The sequence below is a fragment of the Camelus ferus genome, chromosome 8 (genome assembly GCF_009834535.1).
Source record: "Camelus ferus isolate YT-003-E chromosome 8, BCGSAC_Cfer_1.0, whole genome shotgun sequence".
NCBI lineage: Eukaryota > Metazoa > Chordata > Mammalia > Artiodactyla > Camelidae > Camelus > Camelus ferus.
In genome coordinates this window covers 9,975,560-9,999,105 of record NC_045703.1, presented here as the reverse complement: position 1 = coordinate 9,999,105, position 23,546 = coordinate 9,975,560, and the positions used below count along the sequence as shown (strand labels likewise).

Here is a 23,546-nt window from a genome sequence, read left to right as displayed (position 1 = left end):
GAGGTGATATCTCATTGGAGTTTTGATTTGCATTTCCCTGATGATTAGCCATACTGAGCATTTTTCATGTGACTGTTGGACATCTGTCTGTCTTCTTTGGAAAAATGTCTATTCAGGTCTTCTGCTCATTTTTTGAAATTGGGTTTTTTTTTTCAATATTGAGTTGTACAAACTGTTTATATATTTTTATATTAACCCCTTATTGGTCATATCATTTGCAAATATTTTCTACCATTCCATAGGTTATCTTTCCCTTTCTTTATATTTTCTTCAGTTTCCTTCATCAGTGTTTTATAGTTTTTAGAGTACAGGTCTTTCCCCTCCTTGGTTACATTTATTCCTAGGTATTTTATTCTTTTTGATTTGATTTTAAATAGGATTGTTTTTCTTTCTTTTTTTTTTTTTTTTTTGCTTTCTCTTTCTGATAGTTTGTTATTAGTGTATGGAAAAGCAACAAATTTCTGTATATGAATCTCATATCCTGCAGCTTTACTGAATTCACGTGTTAGTTCTTACAGTTTTTTGGTGGAAACTTTATAGAGTTTTCTATGTATAGTATTATGTCATCTGCAAATAGTGACAGTTTTGCTTCTTCCCTTCCAATTTGGATTTTTTTCTCTTTTTCTTTTTCTTGTCTGATTGTTTTGGCTATAGCTTCCAATGCTATGTTGAATAGAAGTGGCAAGAGTGGACATCCTTGTCTTCTTCCTGATCTTAAAGGAAATGCTTTCAGCTTTTCACCATTGAGTATGATGTTAGCTTTGGGTTTGTCATAAACGATGTTTATTATGTTGAGATTCCTTTTATACTCTTAGATAAGCATTTATCATGAATGGATGTTGAATTTTGTCAAATGCTTTTTCTGTGTCTGTTGAGATGATCATGTGATTTTTATCTTTCCATTTGTAAATATGTATCACATTGATTGATTTGCAGATATTAAACCATCCTTGCATTGCTAGAATAAATCTCACTTGATCATGATGTATGATCCCTTTTATGTACTGTTGAATTCAGTTTGCTAATATTTTTTGAGGATTTTTACATCCAGATTCATCAGAGATATTGGCCAGTAATTTTTTTTTTTTTGTAGTGTCTTTGTCTGGTTTTTGTATCACAGTAATGGCGACCTCATAGAATGAATTTAGGAGCGTTCCCTCCACTTCAATTTTTTGGAATAGTTTGAGAACGATTAGTATAAGCTCTTCTTTATATGTCTGGTTAAGTTCCCCTGTGAATTCATCCAGTCCTGGACTTGTGTTTGCTGTATTTTTTTAATCACAAATTTAATTTTACTACTAGTGATTGCTCTGTTCAGATTTTCTGTTTTGTCCTGATTCAGACTTGGAAAGTTGTATGTTTCTAGAAATTTTAAATTTAAATTTAAATTTAACAGAATTTAAATTAAAATTCTGTTCTACAGACAAAGATTCACAGATAAAAATGTTATTACATTAAGCAATGTTCTAATTGCTCTCTCTCATTAATTCTGAATTTTCTAGGGATTGCCAGGAGAACACGGTATCCCAGGAAAACAAGGCACTAAAGGAGAAAAGGTATAGCTCCCATTTCACTCACTTTATATATTACATCACTGAGTAGGAGGAAGAGACAGAGGGTCATAAGGACATTGGGGAAGTAAGAAGATAGGATAAGGCTACAGGATATCCCTGCCAGTGCAGGGATAGATATTCAAATAAACTTTGGCATGAATGGCGTCTCTGGAGTTTTACATTATGGGAGGCCAGTTCCCGCACTGAAACACAGTGTGACAAAATAAACTACCTTAGAGATGAAGATCTCAGGACTCAAAAAGTCTGTTTCATGCTCAGCTAACAACTCAGGTATAGACGAAAGGAGTCTCAATCTCTCAGGACCTATTTCTTTATGTCTACGTGGAAATAGTATATTAATATTGAGCCATTACTTGGAAATAACTTAAAGAAAATATAAAGGTTATCTAAAGAACTCTGAATTTGTCCTTTTGTGCAAGTATTTATACACATATGTTTCACGATACTATAAACTTACTGTAACATAGCTCAGCCAAGATCTAGGTGCACTTATAATAATTAGAATAGTATCCAGCATGGATTGGACACTTAGTATGTATTGTGGAATGAGTGAATGCATGAATGAGAGAATGAAGTATCGCTATGACGACAACTTAAAACAATAGAACCCACTGCCTCCACACCTCCCACTGTGAACCTTGTAATGAAGTGAGAATCTTACCTTGTTTCCTCAGGGAGATCCAGGTGGGATCATAGGCCCTCCTGGACTTCCAGGTCCAAAAGGTGATGCTGGTCCTTCAGGAAAAAGCCTGCCTGGGGAACCAGTAAGTACCAGCCTTTTTGCTAAATATTTCCTTAGAAAGTTGATTAATTACCATTTGTGTGTTCCCAGTTTCAGATCACAGGTATAGGAATAAGTGGAGGTCGCAGAAAAATAAGTATTCCTCTTATTCTTTAGTTTTTGATGGCTTTTTGTGGGGGGGGGTAATTAGGTTTATTTATTAATTTTTAATGGAGGTATTGGGGATTGAACCCAGGACCTTGTGCATGCTAAGCACACACTACCACTGAGCTATATGCATCCCCCCCCCCATCTTATTCTTTAGATCAGAAAGCTAATCTCTTTGGAAATTTGATGCAAGCAAAGGGCTCTCTTCTGAAGAAAATGCACTAACATGCACCATTTTACGTACAATTTTGGAAGATTCATAGGCCTCCCTGAATCTTCTACATGGATTCTTTAAGAATCTATGATGCTTAATAAGGTATGCTAGTTTAAACCATAAACTTTCTTTGGACAATAGCGTAAAACAGAAGAACTGCCTGAAATTTCCCTTCCAGAGGCTCTGCCCATATGGCCACAGGTGATCATCTGTAGAAAACGTCCTTGTGGCCTGAGCTAATCCCAGGACATAGAAAACCTATGGAAAACCTAACCCATAACTCATATGCCTGTTTCATATGCCTTTTTTTCTCATCCCCTTTGACCTTTATATTAATAATAATAAATAGTTCTCAACATCAGATGCTTCATTTTAAAGATGAAAACTTCTTGTATTTTTAAGTGACCGTACAAAAATCTATAACCTAGTGAAATTTGTATTCCCTGTTCCTTATTCTTTCACAGAAAAAGTTTTATTCAAAAATGAAAAGCAATGAAACATTTTTGAGTTATGACTTCTGAGACGTAATTAAACTTTTTTGAAAAAAAAAAGTGTATTCACCTCATTTTTTTTTTTTCTTCTTTTTCTTCTAGGGATTAGATGGAAATCCTGGAGCACCTGGTCCACGAGGGCCAAAGGTAAAAATATCATAGATAATTTTTAAAGAATTAATAATTAACAAAATGTAACTGGAAAATTCACGTCCCCGGAGCCTCGCACTGACAGAAGCATCTCATTGCACAGGGGGAAAGAGGACTGCCAGGTGTCCACGGTTCCCCAGGTGACAAAGGCCCCCCAGGGATAGGAATTCCTGGCCGGACGGTAAGTGAAACTCAATCAAGCTTTTGAAACCCTGTTGACCCGATTGTGAAATAAAATCCAGTGATAAAGTTCAACAAGGAAAAAAGAGTGAAATAGTCGGAGGAGGAAATACAAAATGAACACCAGTCAAAGGGCAAGAATTAATGAGCATTGTGGTTACATCCTAGGCACAGAGGGTACCCACTGTTCGTTGACTTACAGATGCTAATCACACAGACACTGATTTTGAATTAGAAGTGATTTAACCCTCTATTCCTCCATTCTCTATGTTAAAAAGTACAAATGCATGTTTGTAAGATTATGAGAATGCCTAGTTTTAGGTGATTATATATTACTGTTTGTAAATAGAGTAAAATGAAAAATTAATTTTAAAGTGAATGGAGGATGTATAAATGAGATGATATCAAAAATCTCTATGTGATATCTTAGAGAAGAGAGAGTGGAATCTGTTTTTGATAGTTAAGACAAATAATGGGCAGTTTTTAAAATGTGTTTTAGCTATAAGGATAATAATGGTAATAATGGCCATTATATGCATTCTTGTGGACTAAATAGCAACAAGAGATAAAACTTTTTATTTACTATGAGAAAACATAGAAGATTTTGGGACAAGAAAAGTAGAAATAAATGGTTATTCTGATGACATTAATTTGGGAATTGGCCTTGAAATGGAATTACCATGAGAAGTAAATAAGGCGTCATAATGAATGTTTATATTTTGTGCGACTGGTGTTTGATTTTCCAGGGCAAGAACATAAAGACCACTGGAGATGGGAGATTAAACAAAGTAAAAAAGTAAATCAGGAAATGATGAGGGGAGTGAAGGAGGTCGGAGCAAAAAGTAAACAAACAAACAAAAAATAACTTAGGGACACGATGTAAATAGAAAGAAAGCAAGAAAGTAGCTTTGACAGTGGCAGTGATATGAATATTTATTTTGAAAAGTAAGAAGGGAAAAGGCAGTGAGCAGGTACTGAAGTCAGGTGCTGAGAACCCAGCTCTTTACTTACCTAAGTGGTCGGTCACTTCCTCATCCAGTGGCCCACGGTCACGTGTTGGGGGGACCCTGTCATCATTAGGTGCGCTGATGATCTCCCAGCCTCGTTTTAGTTACCCCAGATTCCAGTTTTCTAACATAGAAAAGAATGACTGAGTGGTTTTACTGCCAAGTCCCATTCTGACAATTTCTTCAGAGCAACGAATTGCAGCCAAAAGCAGAAAGGAAGGGAAGCCGATTACCCGGCGGGCAGCCAGCTAGACGTTGAGGGTGCTGTTGGTGCACTCGAGAGCGGCACGGGTGATCGTGGTGCTGAGGGGGACGTCCCAGGCATCCAAGCACAGCCGTGGCGCTACTGCCAGACTGTCATCGGTCAGGTGTTCACCTGCTGCTCAGACGTCTTGGCCAACTTTTCAGAGAGTTGTCAGATTGTGTATGGTGGCAATTCCTGCTGCTCCACTAAATAAATCACAATACTTAGCCCTTTATCCCACTTGGATAATTTATGGACATTCCAGGCAGGATTCTGATCTTTGAACCTCCTTCCACTCAGGGCTCCCAAGGACCGGCTGGAAAGCCAGGCATTCAGGTAAGCTCATTAATGTTATTTGGCACGACAAATCCGTCTTGACCTGGGGGACAGGAGGATTTCCAAAAGACTGTCCTTATAATTAACTACTTGCCCCATTTCCAGGGTCCTCGAGGTCTCCCTGGGTTGCCAGGAACTCCAGGGACCCCAGGGAATGATGTAAGGATGGTTTTTACCTACTTTTCCTCTTCCCCCAACCCATTTTAATCTACACCTGTGTCAACGTACAGATTTGAACATGATGCTTCTGTTTTCAGGGAGCTCCAGGAAGAGATGGAAAGCCAGGTCCACCAGGCCCCCCAGGTGACCCGGTATGTTGACAGACTCTGCGTGATTTATGTGTCTTTAATGCACCCAGAAACCAAACAGCCTACCAAGCAGGTTTTGCTGTCCAAACTAATTAGAGTGTTCAGTGACTGCTTGGTGGTTTTGTTTATCCCCGTTATTTTGTAGAAGGGAAAAAATTCAAGCTACATCAGCATTTTTGTGTGTGTGATGAATACTTATTTCCTAAGGGTATAATTCAGTTGTACAGTTTTGCCCCAGGCTGAGCCTTGGCAAAGAATGTCTCAATCCCATGGAAAACTGAATTAAAATACATTGCCACAGATTCTATTCTTTCTAATGCTAAGGACTAAATGAATTTCATTTTTCTAAGTGAAAGTTTGCAAGTAAGTTTCATACAATATTGTGCATATTTATTGATTCTGTGGCTTTAAAATGCTGAGATGATTAAATTACAAAAACTGGCTTGAGTTGGATCTCTAAAGATGGGTTTAAGCACTAAACGTGTGTTCCAAAGTTTTATTTTAGGTTAAACTTTGCTTTGAGTGACAGTGAAATCCCTTTATATAGCCTAAGAACCGGCAGTTATAATTTGAGAAGCCATATGGTACATGACATTGTATTAAGAGTTTTTGTATAATAAATTCCAAATCTGGCCTCTCAGTTCTAAGCCTCTCAAATCCTTCTTCCTCCCACACTGTTCGGGCCTCATGGGCCTTTATAAGCTATGTGCAGAGGCATATTTTGGCCTTTCACTTCACCGCTGAGTGAATCATGTGTGTATCATCTTGGGATCTTATAAAGTGTTACCTGGGTTTATAGTGTCTCTCTGAAAGGATGCCTTAAGACATGGGCCAAAACATGCCCAATATCCCTCGGTATCAGTCCTGCCCATCACCTAAGCCACCTAGAGGCTGTTTTGAATTTCAATGAGAAATAGCTTTAAGGAAGACTCATCCTATACTTCGCGTATTTTTCAACAGCCTGATGATTTGCTCTGCAGAGGAATGCTTTCCTAGTTATAAATGACTTATCTTTATGTATGATTTAAAACTAGTAATATTCTAGGGTTGGCATGAAGGTTACCATGTCATGAAAATATAAAACAGAGATTCAGAGTGGAAACAATGAAATACGGGTGTTTGTGTGTTCCTGGTAGAGAAATCAAAGCTATCTTTCAAAAATAGTTTTGAATTCTGCTAGTGCCATGTGTCTGTTTCTGGATTTGACACATAATGTGAAGCCAATCATTCTGATGGTGAGCCTCTTAGAAGCCCCATGATGTTAAATCCCAACTGGCTTTGTCTTTTGTGAGAAAATATCTCCCTTTATTATACATTTGTTGTACCATGTGCCCACATGTGTATGAATACGTGTATTTGTTTTTTTTCTCCTTAAACACAGATTGCACTTCCTCTCTTGGGAGACATCGGGGCCTTGTTCAAGGTAAGAAATGATGTGTTAATTTCCAGGATAAATCAGAAAGCAGATCTTTACCAGAATTTGAGTAAATTGCTTAGTCTGAAATCAAACTGTTTTTTTAGCAGCAGAACATCTTTCAGATACAAAAGGGAGCATGGATCTTTATGTGCCTTGTGCCATTTTTACTAACCCCTCCAGTCTCTTCCTTACCAGCCTCTCTTTGGGGCTGTGGAGGGGAAGAGCAGGGAGGAGGGGAAGAGCAGGGAGCAGGGGAGGAGAGGGCAGTTCTGGGATGAGCTGCAGGAGAGGAACACTGTCATGAACACCCTTAAGGAGGCCCTTCTCTCCACTGGAGAAATAGATTTCCCTTAATGGTGTTTACCCACCCAGCTCACCACCGGGAAACCCAATCACTGTATATCCGCTCAAGCCAGTCCAAGGTGAAAAACCGTGCTGCTCAGTAACCAGTGAGCTTGCAAGGCTGAGTTTTTATGTCATGGGATTTTAAAAAGTGAGCTACAAAATTCCAAAGCTGATGATTGCCCTAACAAACACCTGTTACTCTGTTAAATCAAAATGATCTCTACCTGTTAGCCACCTCATAGGGAATTCATCTTGCTACCATTTTTTTGTCTCTACTACTCCCCTCTCTTTTATTTATAAAATGGTTGGGGGTGGATGATTACAGGGCCCCTGGAAGTTATGTATTTGCATGTTTCTTTGTGGTATGCTAAGACGGAACCCAAATGAAAATCTGTCCCTTTATATAATTACACTCAAACTTTATACAAATTATCTGTCTGTATATGAATGGACAGTGGGTATTTGTACACACACACACTTGGGCTATATGTGTGTACATGTGATTTATTTTATATTCCTCACATTGAGCCCAATAATTTACACAATGACTTACATAAAAGTAGGCAGGCAAGAATATTTTATGGATTGAATTCACAAGACTCAAAACTTTAGTGTATATATATATATATATATATATATATATATGTCAGATGATTAAGATTTTGAGAGTAGTACATGTAAATGTAAATATGAATATAAATATAAAAATAAAGGGATTTTTAAGACCTTCCAAAGCCAACATTTTCTCATAAGTCAGAAAAGAATGTTGATGGGGATTTCAGAAGGCTCTTGTATTTATTGAGTTACAATTTTACACCAGGCAATGCGCTGCTTTACTTATTTAATAGTCACAAGGATCCTATGAGTTCAGGCCGTGGTGTTTCCCTACTCTGTGCACAGGAGACCTAAATTCCGAGAGGTCAAGTAACTTGTATGGAGTCACACAGCTAGTAACACAGTGACATTAGCACAGGAGCGCAGGTCCTCAGTCAGTAAGTCTCATGCTCTTCACAAGGGCAGCAGTGTTATAAATGGTGGGACTGTAGGAGCTATTTCAGTACGGAGCAGTTAGGGTCCTTCACTCTCAGGATCAAAAAAAAAAAAAAATACTGAGTACACTGATAGAATGTGGGACAGCACAGACAGAAAGATTGTGAACAGGCTCCGACAGGGAAAGGAACCAGGGCTCCAAAGGCCTCGGACATGCAAGTGATGGGTGGTTTCCCCAAGGCCACATCCCTCTAATAGATGCCTCTGCCATCTGCCTGTCCCAGCATCACCTCATGGAAGTTCTGAGTCCCAGGAGAGCCAATTGGCAAGAGGTGGGCAGGACACCTGGACTGATAGTCCCAACAAGCTGCATTCAATCGAAAGAGGAAGCGTGTGTTTCCCCAAAGCATATGGGAATTTCGGTTGGGGGTTGGATCTTTTACGCCAACCTCACGGTGTAATTATAATCCTAACATCATTACCCAACACATGAACTCTCCTTCTCTGTCTTGAGTCTTTAGCAAACTTGATCATCCTGCTTTTCATTTTGAAAAACTATGTCTGATTAAAGTGTTGAAAGGAACTGACTTATAATCCCAGGCCTGAACGATGTAGACCTTCAAAGACCTTCCTCTAGGTTAATTTGTGTATCAGTCCCTCTTGGAATAAGACTGTGCATTAGACAAATATTGATGCATCTTTATAACCTCCATGAGAAAATCTTGAGATACTTTTTCAAAAACTTCAGTGAAATCCAGTTCTCCTTCATCTACCCTTCTGGTCACCCCAACGTAAAGAAGATGAGGTCAGTTTGAAGTGACTCTAGAAAATTCTATTGACTCGTAATTATTACCATTTTTATGTTTTATTAAAACAGTCATGAAACTACCACAACACTGTAAATCAGCCATAATTCAATTTAAAAAATCAATTGAATAATCCATTCTAAAATGTGACTATATATATATTGATGCACCATGCTATGTCTACAGGTGCAATAATTCATCTTCTTTATACTTTTTGAACTATGGAAACCTTTCTGGTGCTCTTAAGTCTTCAGGCATCTCTCTGCCTTCATAGCTTTTCAGATTTAATAGGGGTGGTTCTACAATTATATATGTATTTTTAACTCCCTTACCAACACATTAGGTCTGTGAAATGATCCTGGTAGTAAAACTAGTGTGGGAAACATTGCACACTCCAGCCTGTCTTCATAGATTCCAGCTCTAAGAGGGACCACCATCAACAGAACTGTTTTGACCCAGGATTTGTTTCAATTTTACTAAAATTTATTTTATTTTTTCAATTTTTAAAATCATTTTTACTTCCCCAAAAGTAATCTTTCTTTTTTTTTTTTTCCATTTTTTTTGCGGGTAGGGGGTAATTAGTTTTATTTACTTATTTTGTTTTATTTTAAGGAAGTTATTGGGGATTGAACCCAGGACCTTGTGCATGCTAAACACACACTCTACCACTGAGCTATACCCTCCCCACCCCCAAGTTATCTTTCAAATTGTATAAATACAGTTTCTGAAAGTAGAGTGACATAACAATGGCCTTTACTCAGCTCTCACGAAAGTTCAAACAGAAGGTCAAATTTGATCAAAACTCGCTTTGATCAATTACTTGGACGAATCTCTCAGTGACCTTATCTTTATCCTCATTAGAACTTCTGTGGCAACTGCCAAGCCAGTGTCCCTGGGCTGAAAAGCAACAAAGGAGAAGATGCAGGCACTGGTGAGCCTGGAAAGTTCGATTCTGTAGCCCACAAGGTACGAAGGCTGAGTGCGGGTGGACCCCGTAGGTTACACGTGGTGCCTCCTCTCAGCTGTGCTTCGTCTGTCCTCCAGGGTGATACAGGGCCACGGGGTCCTCCAGGAATCCCAGGCAGAGAGGGACCAAAGGTAAGGAAGTCTCTCCTCTGTGCAGCCTTTAATTTGGGGTGGAAAAAAAGGAAACATTTTCAAATACACTACTTTTTCTAAAAATATTTTGGAAAAGTGGTAGAAAAGCCATTTGCAGATGTCATTTATTTGTTCCCTGATCCTGCCTGGGTTACATGCCCCGAGTGTCCTGAGAAGAGATGTTTTCATTTTTCCAAAAAATGACAAAATGGTTGAGTGTACTAGCTGAATTTGTTGTCTTTCTAGGGGAGCAAAGGAGAGCGCGGCTACCCCGGGATCCCTGGGGAGAAAGGCGATGAGGTAAAAGGCTCTTATCCGATCATATAGTCCTACTATTGTTTCTTTCTGATAAATTTTTTGCTTGAAGTACAGTTTACAGTGTTGTGTCAATTTCTGGTGTACAGCATCATGTTTCAGTCATACATATACACAACGTATATTCCTTTTCATTATAGGTTATTACAAGATGTTGAATATAGTTCCCAGTGCTCTACAGTAGAAACTTGTTATCTATTTTATATATAGTACTTATGGTTCTTTTCATGTGACTCAACAGAGGGACATCCATTTTTCTATAATTCATGTTCAATGCTAAACACGTTTTTAAAAAGTAAAAAGATAAAAAAAAATTTTTAAAGACTTAGGTAGGATTTGTTCAAATGTTAACCCATTGTAAATAATAATAAGTTGATGTCTATTATCAGTGGGCCAGTCTGTGAGACAAGGAAGTTAAGACACCAAGTTAACCTACCAGGGACCAATGTTTCTGTTTTCCTGTAGCAGGTAACCATTCTAGCTCTCTCCAGATGAAAGCAAGGAGAAAGAGGAAAAGGAGATTTACTGAAAAGAATCCCAGCATAGCTCCTAGAATTGAAAGAACAGTTAACAACCAGCTTAGGGGTGAGGGCAGCCCCAGGACCCAGCAGAACTTCCCTGGTTCGCTGCTGGAACGTGACTCAGCTTCAATGACCTTGGTTTGTCTGTATCCCTGCTCAACTTTCAAACTTTTGGAGGAAAAAAAAAAAGTCTATCAAAAGAGTCTGCTTGGACTGGTTTAAATCAGCTGCTCACCCTTCCACTAAGGTTCAAAGTCAAATGTGCCTTTGAGATGGCGGCATAATTTTCTGACTCTCAGCCACACTGATGCATTCTTTCCTACATAATTCACATTAACGCTTAGAAAAACCAATTAGGATGATGAATTGTTGTTAGTTTAAACAGTTTTGGTACTAATAATTCTTAATGAAGGTAAGTGCGCCATCTGGCATATATTAACCTTGATGTTAGTGCAGAAAAGCATGTTACCAAGTAGATCTACTTTTTGAGTTGGAGTTCTGATTCCCCTTATAAATGATCATTTATATTGCTTTTAATTAATATTGATTCTCGTCAAGGAAACTATGATGATTTGCTTGTGGGTTGTTTTTTTTTTTTTTCTCCTAAGTTCGAAATTGAAGAGTAATGAAAAATACCATTTATTTTCATCCATAAATAAAAGTGAAGGCATTTTATTTCCAAAATAAGGAAGGGTCACGGAGCTTTTGCATCTCCCTGCGCTGCAGAAAGTACAAGCACAGTGTCTGGTTTTCACAGCCTAACAGCTTTTAACTGCCGAGACTCAAGAAGGAGGTGTTAAAGGCAGTTGAGAAGGTAATAACAAAAAGATCAGGAAATAATTGGATTCAGGTTTTTTTATAAGTGACTCTAAATTAAATTTATTAGAGGTTAACTTTTATTGATTCTTCAGGATCCTTAGCTCTCGTGGTGAAGTGAAATCCCCCGTTAGTTCCTCCACAGTTTCAGTGTGTTCTTCCTTGAGTGTCCCTTGTGGGTTCTTTGAGGCAGTGTCTGCAGACCTGGCGAGGGACTTGCTATCTGGGAATTGCCTGCTGGCTCCAAAGGAGGTTCCTTCCCATTGTTTCTTCACGTCACATGAATCTTATGAGCCTGAAGTAACATACTAACTCCGCTGGGCCTCTTGGAAGGGGGGCTAGAGGGCAACGCACCTTTTCCCTCTTGAGCAGATGGGAAATACTGAAATTACCTTGACTTATACGTGGACTCTGATCTCCATGAACTTTTTTTTTTTTTTTAGCGGAGGTACTGGGGGTTGAACCCAGGATCTTGTGCATGCTAAGCGTGTACTCTACCACTGACTTATACCCCACCCCTCTCCCTGAAAGTTCAATCTGTTGATTTGCTTAAGTGAATGCAACTTTGACCAAGAACATATGCATTTCCAACTGGTCAATATACTATACTATTTCAACATGCGCATAATATCTAATCGCACAGGATCTGAGATGTCTGTTCTACGCTTAGTGGAAAAGATACACAGGGACACCCTTTCTCTTTGAGGATTTCCAATTATTATTTAATAATGATCTGATTATCAGTTTAATCCATTTGGGGATTTAAAGAGAGGAACTGCCTGCCTGTTGCTCTTTACAAAAGTGACATCATCCTCTACAGTTTTTACAGGTATTTTGTTTCACAAAAGTTAGCAACGTGTAAGATGCTAACAGAACACAGACTCCCCTCTAATAGTCAGAGGAAATTCTTACTTGGAATGCAGGCCCTCCTACAATATTTCAGAGTAATAATTGATAAATAGACTCAAAAAATACCGTCAGCCATAAATGATAGCAATGGGAAAATAAGTATTCTTGGTAGCAACTGAGCTAGGACTTGCAAAAATAAAAATATCAGAGCAGGGAAAGAACTTAGTTCTAATGACCCTTGAATATGTATGCAGTAGATTTTAATTCGTGTTTTAGTTTGGCACTCTAGGCTAAACGGACTGTCCTCCTCTTTAATATGTATTTGTCTTCTTTAATGACCTTCTTGTCTTCGAAAATTATCTTCTTGCCCTTTCTACACCCACAGTAACTTCCACCCTTACTGCCAAATTTCAGCTTATGCAGAGAAAGACTGCCAAGAATGATTTTTTTTATTTATGGACTGAGGTTTATTTTAAAGTTTAATGTGGTCATCAAAGGTTAATGAGTCCCGAGCTTCGAAATTAGACTACCTAAAGTCTCACTCAGCATCTCTAGGCTGACTCCATGTTGCGACTGAAAGTAGCCCCCACCAAAAAAGAATACGTATGAACATGCACATCTTATACATGTCCATACAGAGAGAATTTTATGGAAGTGTGGGTATTTTGAGATAAAGCAATGTGTGCTATAGCATTTATAATCTCCAGACATTTAGAGATGTCATTCCCAGAGGAAATTTGTTTCTTTTCCACTTATCAACCCATAAGCAAGTTACTAGGTGGGGAATCAAAGTGTTGAGCCAACATGCTAATGTGTGCAGTCGAAACACACACACGTGCACACACAACACACACACACTGAGCACTGCTAGTGAGAATGATATCAACTTGAAGAAAGTCTATGTCCACATCCTTCAACACAAGTATATGTAAGATTCTCCCCAAGACTCTTACTACATGAGGGATTTCAGCACATTCAGGGAGAATCTTTCCAGCACATCTTCACCTCCCATCACATGAAAAACCCTGAAGGAACACACGATCCCATTAGGCATTAGATGGACAGACCCTGCAGAGCGTGGTTCTTGATTCTGCTGATGCAAAGAACCTTGACCCAATAGAACCTTGGTCCTCTAGAGCTCTTATAAATAAGTTTGTGGTCATTTTACCATGGTCACATCACCTGAAAGTTACAGTGTGTATAAAATGCATATTTAATCACAGTCCAAGGTAGAGGAATTTTATTATAACAATGAATGGTTTGGCAATATAAAAGGCTTACTAGGTAAAGAAAACAAAATCCCGAAAAAATGGAACTGTTCTTCCGAATAGAACTCGATACATCATATGGTTATCTGAAATAAAAAGTGGGTGTTTAAAAGTATATTTTTCTCATTCTAGAAGTCATCTGTTTTATGATAGAAAATTTGGGAAAGACACAAAAGCCCTGAAAAGATAAAAGTGATTCCTATTTGTACTTGTCAAGGAGGACTGTTGGTTACAGTAAGATGATGGATGGCCCACAACCCCATACCCACAATTTCAAAGCTCAAAAGCCTCTGAAAACCCGGGAAATTTTCCCCAAATTTGCAGCAAATTTATTTGGTGGCAGAATCTGACCTGAAGTCATATGGAGCTAGTCTATTTACCCTACTTGGTGAGAATATCGCATGTTTCGCTATAGAAACATGTGTGTATTAGAGGGCGCTGTCTCAGTTACCTCTGAGAGCGTTATGTAATATCCAGTGTGAGTACTGTGTTCCCTTTATAACAGATCTGAAAATGCAGAACTCGGAAACACATCCGACACTAAAGTTTCCAGATAAGACACTATGAGCCTCTATGAGTCTCATCTCTCATGAAGTGCATTTATAATTTTTTTAATAATTTGGACCTTACTCTACGTAACATTTTATAACTTGTCTTCTACATTATCCAATAGTTTTTGGAAGATGATTTTAATCGTTGCAAAATATTTCATAATATGGGTTTTAGGTAATTTAACTAATATTCTGTTGCTGACATACTTGGTAAAGGAAGATTAATTACACAAGTTATCAGTTCTTCCTTGAATATATAAATATATCCAGTACAATTAGCATCCTGCTACAACTCTAAGGAGGGGAGGGAGAGTCTGCTCACTTTTATGCTGAAGCCATTAAAGGGTTCTAAATTTAAATTCACCCATAAGCCAGATTTCTTATAATGACTGGCCAGCTGAATTAAATGTTGTAGCATGAAACATATTCCATTGTTCCACCAGCTGAATGAAGTGTTAGTGTAATCATGTACTTCTTTGGTGGGATTCTGCTCGTCTGAAATGTGTATTTCCATACATTAGCAGTGCCAGATTCTCAGAGATGCTGCTGCTGATGGAGTGGCTCTGTGAGATCAGAAATGCCGTATGAATCACCAAACACATGACATTATGTCTGTGCAGATTCCACATCTTGGCATTTTAGCTCACATCCTTGTACTGTGAAGATGGGTATTTGCCTATGACAAGTATTGTGTTTCTTGATTAACCAACATAGGTGTTTCACTTTCAATAGGCAAAATATTTGCTTAACTAAAATGCTTTGTTTCCAACAATGTAACCGATTTTATGGCAGGAACTATCTCTTCTAGGGCCTTCAAGGAATTCCAGGCGTCCCAGGTGCCCCTGGCTCAACTGGACCCCCTGTAAGTATTTGCTGAAACTTGTTTCATTCACAGTTCATACCTGCTGGGGGGATGCAAGCTGAACTAACGTTCCTCGTTGCTCTTTGCTGTTTGTTCCTCTGTGTAGGTTATCCAGCTATTGGCTAGAAAATTAACATCCAACATCTCAGATTTTTTTGTTTAGCATTACTTAAGGCGGCTCAGGGTTGTGGAGACTTGTCATGAAAATTCTAGCAGACCAGAAAGCAACCTGTGCTGAAGCAAGTCTCTATGAATCGCAGTTGGATGTAAAAGCGCGTTATCTTTTTTAGTTATATTTGGGCATTAACCTTGGGGAGACATATTCAGAGGGTTACAGCCTTACATTTTTAAGCTCCATGAACTAAGAATTTATTCTCTAGACAGAAAATAAATGGATCAAGGATGATAAAAGGCAACTAATTCCTCTTTCTGAATTAAAATACCCTCTATTTCAGTCAGCACTTTTTTTTTTCACTCTCTCAAACACAGCATCATGGCTTTTGTGTCTTCAGTTACCCTGTTTTCTCAAAACAGAATCTTTTTTTCCTTTTCCACCTGCTAAACCCAATCTCTTAAGAAGCAGAGCTGAAACCTAGGGTTGCCAGTTAAATTTGGAATTTCATGTAAATAGATACTTTTTTAGCATGTTTATCCCAAATATTGTATTTTGATTTTCTCAATCTAGCAACTCCACTCAAGCCTCAATTTCTCCAACTCTTCCCTGTTTAGAGTTCCTTTGCAAATGTGTTCCTTACTGTTTTGAATCATGAATGTCCCATAATTAAAATTCTACCATTTGTGCTTCCACCAGTTAGACAGAACAAACCTAGCTCTCCACTACACTAAAATGAAGTGAAGAGAAAAAGTTACGAAAGGAAGCATGAACGTTATAGATAACTCTATTCTCAAAGAAGAATTAAAATTACATTATATTTTCCATTGGTAAAAATGCAGACCACATAACTCAATAGGCACATTGTTAATTCTTCTATGTGAAGTATTAAAAATGTTGATCACTACCAAAATTATAGATCATTTAGGAAGGCAGAATGATATGGAAATTGCCATTTAAACAGCAAGGCTAACTTCTTAAATGTATTAAAGGGTCCAATTAAGGTCATTAAATGTGGTTGGCCGAGGTGAAAAAAGTGACCACAAATACAAACTTTATCCTTCCAAGGGCTTATCAACAGGAGACAGCTGCTGTATTGGCCTGAAAAAATATAAGCTTGCAGGACTGATTTAATTAGGATCAAATGACCTTCAAAATGTATCCGTTTTAGCAACCAGCTTCCACTACCCTTGGCCATTTAGTTGTGGTTTCTGTAACAAACCTAGTTTTGTGTTTTACAGGGCTTATTGGGAAGAACTGGGCTTCCTGGTCCCATGGGAACAAAGGGTGACAAGGTACAGAGGAAAAGCCTCCCCTCTGGTCCAGATTGGGGCTGGGGGGAGGGGCAAGGTGGGACCATTTACAGAGAGACCCATAAACTCAAACAAAGCCTCAAAGTAGGTGTGACGTCAGGGAACCGCTATTCTGGTAGTGGGCTTGCAAGGACCTAGGTCCAAAAACTGGTCTGAATACAGAAGATACATTTCTAGGGGAAAGGATGCACAGAACATTGATGCGATACAGCCAAAGTCCAGGCTGGAGGCAGGGTCCTAGGCATCCAGCTATGTGGAAAGGCGGGGTGAGCATCTCCTGATGAGATGCAGGAATGTGGTTTGTATTGGGGAGTTCGGCCACAGGTGCCAAGGCTCTGGACAGCACGCCAGCTCTCAGGACCAAAATTCCAGTAACTGATGCTTTTACTGAGAAAATCTGAAAGTTCTGTCCTTTGAAGGGCAGAGGGGAAATTCACCAAGGAGCTATAGCACAACTTGTTTCCTGGGCTGTCCCGTTGACCAGACAGATGGGCTGCTGCGGTCAGCAGGGAGGACCAGCAAAAGAGAAGTCTCAGGAGAAAGATCACACGGTTACCCAATTTGGGATCTGAATCTAACCCATGGTGTGATGGAGCCAACAAAAGAGTCACAGAGACTAACTACTCAGATCAGAGATGTCTCAGAACCAAGAGTCCAGACGAGCCACTCAAGTGGCTTCTACCCCAAAGTGACCAAAACGGGACATAATGGTGTTAAACAGGAAAGGAATCCCCCCCGCCCCCAGGTTGAAAGGAAACAGTGTGCTTATTCTAGACGGTCTCGGCACATTTTTTTCTGATGGCATCCGTGGGAGCCCGCCCAACCCCACAGCCTGGTCTCTCTGTTCTCTGTGGAAATTACTCAGTCCGCGATTTGCCTTTTGAAGTTAATGGGAATGCCACACTGAGATGAGCTTTGGGGCACAGTTGAGAATGAAAATGTGACTTTTGATTCTGCCGGCGAGGGGAGGGGTGAGTCCTTTCAAAGGGCACATATTTTCCTTGTTTGTTGCCCTCTCATGGTTGTTGAGAACCATGACATAATTTTCTGAAGGACAGATGTCGGCAGTCTTAGATGGTCACCATCAAATCAGGGAAAAGATGCAGTATACTCGTTGTCACCCATCCTCAGGCAGACAACATCGCGAGAAAAACATTACAGTTTATTTTTATTGTAAAGGTACAAATAAAAGATTTTTAAAATTCTTTTGTTGCTGAAAAAATGGGAGATTGAAATGAAACCCTTCATCAAAATTTATGAAAATAGACTAAAATCCCTCAAAATTCATGAGCATGGTAGGTAAGAATTCTACTGTCTCTGGATTCTTTTTTTTTATGATTATTATTAGACGTTTCTTGTCGTTTGCCCCTGGTGTTGAAGGAAATCCCATTTTTCAGGTTTCATCTTGAATTCATTTTTTCACAAGTTTCGTTTTCAGTCTGCTTTGCATATAAACAGAATGTCTGACGCTGTACCCCATTCACTTCTGTTCAGTGGGACATGCCTAATATTAACTTAGAAGTGAAGAAGTTTCTTTTCCTGCAGACACCATGCAAGTTGTGATTTTCCACTTTATTCAAATTCTTGGGGTGGCCCCTCTGGTTCCCAAAAGATGAAGGTGGTGGAGGTGAGGCTAAAAGTGAGGAGTTGACCCAGAGGACCATATCCCTGAGCTGCCCCTGCTTGCAGGAGATCTGCCATGCACCCCAAAATGAGGAGCATTCCCCCATCTGCACCAGAAGTCCAGGACACCCTCACCTGGGCTGTCCAGCTCCATCTACAGATAAGTTTCTGGTGGGAAGGGATACAGCTCAGTGGTACAGCGCATGCTTACCATGCATGAGGTCCTGGGTTCAATCCCCAGTACCTCCATTAAAGTAAAACAAATAAATAAAATAAACGTAATTACCTCTACCCCCCAAAAAAAGACAAAATTTTTTTTAAAAATTTTTTAACATTAAGGGTTAATTTTATGGTGTGTGAAATTTACCTTAGTTTTAAAAATCTTGAAATAAATAAATAAATGAATGAAAATAAGCTGCACCCGCGGGCTCACACAGTGAGGATCTGAATGCCTGCAGGAAAACACATTTACTTTTACTGTGGTCTAGAAATGTAGTTCCCCAGGTGAAGGGAAAAGTCAAGCTGAATAAGACTGTGCAAGGCTGAAACCAAATGACAAGTCACATCGATTTCAGATGTGACTCTCTGAGAAAGCACAATCTGGTTCATAAACCTGGGGTAGAAATGTCTAAACCATTGATTTTGGGCTGTATGTTCCATGCAGGGCAGCGAGGGACCCCCCTGGGAGACCCGGACCACCTGGACCACCTGTGAGTTGCTTCAAGTTTAAAACTTAAATTCACATGTCTACTTAAGACTTTTATAACTCAGAGATCAGGCCACATTTAGATATTCTCAAGGATAAAAGTCATCTGAGTTTTATGTATAGATATGAATGATAGCCAGTGTACCTTTGAGGAGCCCTGATTTTTCCCCCATTAGCTCTGCCCAAAGGCACCGTGCTCAGATTTGCATACCAGTGGACCTCCGTGTTGTAGACTCAGGAGACCTGGGTGCCCCCTCCCCCAGACTCAACTCTCCACTTCCTGCCGTGGGGGACCCTGGGAAAGTCATTTAACTTCAATGAGCTTCATTCACAGAAAACAGAAGGGCTATAAAAAGAGATCCCTTCCGGCAGTGGGAGTTGGAAGAAAAATTGTATTGTGCTATATGTGTTCATTACCATCCGTGATGCCCAAGATGCAAGGAAATTCTGTTTCTATAGAGCAGCTAGTGAATAAAATAGACAAGAGCCATCAAGGTTTTCCTGCTTGGGACTGAGAAGATTTGCACTTGGTCAGAGAGGCTGTGGAGGAGCAATGTCTCTCCCCGGAGCAAGTCTGCCCTCATGTGGGGTCTCGGTCGAACAGCATCACAGCTTAGGTCCAACCAAACATTCTTTCCCACCCTGACATGTGGCAAAAGTTTAAGAAGCCAGACTCACCCAGAAGGGGCAGAATTCACCTGTGACTTTCTGGAGACAGCAAAGATTTGTCACGAGTCTGTCGCAGTTACAGCCTGCACATATCCGTGAAGACGTCGGCGCTCTGTTTTTCTAAACCTGTTCTTTTTTTTTTTTTTTTTTTTTTGTCTTACCTTCCCCCTTAACAAGGAGACAGGACAGAAAGCATTCGAGGCTCAAATACTAAAACTCACTCCCTCCCCAGAGGACAGAACAGCAAAATATAACACGAGCTCACAAAAGGGACCTATTGTTTACAATGGGCTTGAGAATTCTTCCTCTTCCCTCCCACCCCCTTCTCCAAAACTATTTCTTCTTCAAGACAAATTAAAGGTTGTCTTTTCTGAGAAACCTCCCCAGGAAATTTCAGACAAAAGTATCCTTCCCCCTCCAGGACTAAGCGCACTAAATAGACCAGATATTCAGTAACTGTCCAGTGAAGGAGTGAAATACTAAATGAATAAATGAGCAGAGTGCTTTTCCCTCCCTCATGAGCCTGTGGAAGATGCATGCAAATTGTCTGCCCTGAGCACTACTGGGTAATACTGTCCAAAACCAGTGCTATGATGGCTCTCCAGTTTTGCAGCTGAAAAGTGGACATCACAAAAAGGAAAATGCAGATTATTGATTCTATGGGAATTGTTAAAAAGAAGGATCAAAGAGCCTAACTGAAATCTTCATACACAGATTTTTTTTTTTCCCCGAATGTTAAAATCTATGATTTTTAAAGCCTCTCAAATTAGTCTCTCTTTAAGTGTTAGTTACTCTGGGACTTTCCACTCCCCAGTCAATTTTATCAGGAAGTTGCTGTTCCCTATTATTTTAAAAGAATAGGTTTTTGTAGAAACATCCAGGCAGGGTTGTGAGTAACATGGTCTCCCCCATTTCCCTTAATCTTCTCTTTAATGTGAAGAGACTGCGGGGTAAAAAAATGACCTTTCAGTAGCCAAATTGTTCCCTATTCACATCTTTATCAGCACGACTGCGTTACAGCCTGCAGGTCATCAGGGCTGTAAACCGTTAGTATAAATTGGCAATTCAGGAACTGAATTTTAATGAGCAAATAATATTTTCCTTTGAATGCATTAGTGTCTCATCTGTCAAGCTGGTGCCTTCATCACACCTCCACTGAAAGCACATGTGTACGTGCTCCAAGTGTAGCTAGAGTGCCTTCTCATTTTCTCCTCTACGCTTGCTTTTGAAAAGCCAAAAATGGAAGCATTGTAATTTTTTTACTGATAGTATTCAACTCCATGTCTAAACTAGAGTAGGAAAAATATTATTTTCCTAATACAGTACAATAAATACAGTATAATAAAGGGTGAAGATGCTAACTGTTCACTTAAAAGAATAATTCTGTATCTCGTTTCTTTTCTAAGGGTGTACCATTCAATGAAGGGAATGGAATGAGCAGTTTATATAAAATCCAGGTATTTATTTTTCTGACTATGTAAAATAATTTTCCAGTTACCGATGACTATAAATTCTTCTTACCTTTATTTTTCCTTTTGAAGGGAGGTGTGACTGTTCCCAGTTACCCAGGGCCCCCCGGACCCCCTGTGAGTACAATTATTTATCACCAAGCATCCTTTAGTTAAACAGCCACAATAAAAAAAAGAAAACAAAACCAAAAGATCTCCTAAGTTCACGGAAGAATACATAACAAATATAACCAAATTTTCTACAGGAGGAAAGCAGTGAAACCAATTGTAATAAAACTGAGGAAATGTACACAGTCAAAATAAAGAAAAACAGCCTTCCGCAGGGTGGGGTCACTTTCTGCATTGGAAATCTGAGAATGAAATCAATGTCCAAGCAGTCACGGTCACGGGAGTCCCATCAAGTGATCTTTCTTCACCTTACACTTCAAATCCAAACTGTAATGGAACAAAACTCTCAGATATTTTTATGTATATGAAAGCAAATAGGACCAAAATTCTTCCTGTTCTGTCATTTTGCTGCAATCATTACTTTTTAAATGACTTCCCATATTTTTCTTACAGGGCCCAAAAGGCGATCCCGGTCCAGTGGTACGTATATTCCCATGTTTTGTGTCTTTTAGAAAGTAAGTCTTTATTAGCGTTTGAAAGAGGTGCATCAGGAGAACTGCCTGCCTCCTGAGACGCTGGTCAGTGAACATGCCAGAGGCAGCAGGCAGGACCCCCAGGAAACACCACCACCTGGTCCTCAGTTCAAGATGCATTCGTTGGTCCTGATGTTGTCACTGCCCTGACTGTCTCCCATCAGTACATTTTCAGACTCACCCTGAGCTGGAGGCAGATGCTTTGAAAGCTCCTCATCAATAGGACTCTTTCTTCTAAGAGGACTATTTTGATGATTGATTCCATGCTTAGTAGATAATGGAAGAAAAATATTGACTGGAAAGAAATTCCTTAGTATGTCTGCCATCTCCCCCCAACAACAACAAGAAGAAAAAGACAAGGGCTGTTTATTTGCTTGAGTGTCTCAGGCAAGCGTTCTGTAGGAGATGTGGGTCGCAGTTATAATCCTGCACAGAGGAGCCCTGTACCAGGAGGTTAACTCTCAGCTCGAAACAGCCCCTGTCCCCCAGAGGCCCAAAGGGTGATAACTATTCTTGGGCATCCTTCTCAACCACCGGACTTCACTAGAAACTCTGCCCGATTCAGTTAGATTCCCTTTTTCCCTTGGCCAATTTTTCCGTCATGTCCTTTTCAAGCGTATGTTCTGTTTTTCATATTTCACATCTATGTCCTAGAACCTTTAACTATTCTTGAAACTCAGATGTACTTGCTACTGAAATGAACTTTCAAACCACTGCCCATTGCCCTGGGAAGCAGTGTCAGGCCCTGTCCTTACAGTAGAGTTTGGTAAAACGAGATGAATACATTTTAAACAAGCAAAAAAAAAGCCCTAAAAAGTCACCTTTTCACATCTAAATATATTTTCAAAGGAGATGCATTAAAGTGCTTATTTTTTGTTATTGGGCAATTATATATTAAAAGCCAATGTGTTTTCTCCTGAAAGCATGATTTCAACCAGTTAGCAGCATTTTCTGAAACCCAAGTATGTCACGGAGAAGTTCCTTTTGTTTTGTTACTCGTGCTTTTTTTATCTGCAACTTTTTTTCATGCGTTCACCAACCATATCCTTCATCCTAATTTTCATCTTCCTTCATCTTATTGATAAAAATTTCCTCCTGGTCCTTCCTTCTCATAGTCACACACACCAAACATTCCCTCTGAATCATTTAGGGGCACCTGGGCTTCTCACTGACTTTTCTGGACCATCCAAGATTTTTTTCATTAGTAACTGTTCATTAAGGTGAGAGAGTTTCTTTAAAAGTATTATAATAAAGGATAAGTTATCATTCACTGGGATTGGAAAGTGGGTGGTGACAAAAATGAGAGAGATTTGAGAATTGGAAGACACAAGGCTTCCAATTTTCTTTTTTTTTTTTTTTTTTTTTTAGCTGCCACAAAGGAATAAGGAATCAAAGCTAAAGGAAATCTACTGCTTGCTCTTAGAGAAGGGAATCAGTGGGCGAAGCACAAAAACAGAAATGTGAAATCAAAACCTCCAGCTTTATCTTAGATGAAACTCTAAATTATTCTTTTGGGGTCCGTGTCAGCACCACCGGACAACTCATTTCTTACCAGTTGCCCAAAATAGAGAAATACTAGCTTGTACCAGAGCGAGAAGCCAGGAATGGTGGGGTCACCAGTCACAGAGTAGAAAACGAAAAAGTCACATTGGAGATACTGGATGGAGGCAGAGTCTCTCTTCCAGTATCCTTTAAATCCCAGGACACCAGATCTGCACCACGATTTCTAATCTTCTCAGTGAAACTTTAGAGATGAAAATTACCCTTATATAGCTTAATTGA

General features: G+C 39.4%; 1 protein-coding gene and 1 non-coding gene across 2 annotated transcripts in view; both read left to right on the top strand.

The window, feature by feature from the left end:
* COL19A1 (collagen type XIX alpha 1 chain) overlaps positions 1-23,546 on the top strand; it is a 323,156-nt gene that overhangs the window by 250,350 nt on the left and 49,260 nt on the right. The window contains 18 exon segments of the mRNA XM_032484458.1: positions 1,503-1,556; positions 2,249-2,338; positions 3,271-3,315; positions 3,422-3,499; positions 5,050-5,085; positions 5,191-5,244; positions 5,343-5,396; positions 6,775-6,816; positions 9,813-9,917; positions 9,996-10,049; positions 10,296-10,349; positions 15,178-15,231; positions 16,585-16,638; positions 18,944-18,955; positions 18,957-18,989; positions 21,061-21,111; positions 21,196-21,240; positions 21,685-21,711. Coding sequence (XP_032340349.1) covers positions 1,503-1,556; positions 2,249-2,338; positions 3,271-3,315; positions 3,422-3,499; positions 5,050-5,085; positions 5,191-5,244; positions 5,343-5,396; positions 6,775-6,816; positions 9,813-9,917; positions 9,996-10,049; positions 10,296-10,349; positions 15,178-15,231; positions 16,585-16,638; positions 18,944-18,955; positions 18,957-18,989; positions 21,061-21,111; positions 21,196-21,240; positions 21,685-21,711 — 942 coding nt within the window.
* On the top strand, positions 18,455-18,528 carry TRNAG-ACC. Its single transcript has one exon. It is a non-coding gene; the product is annotated as a tRNA-Gly (tRNA).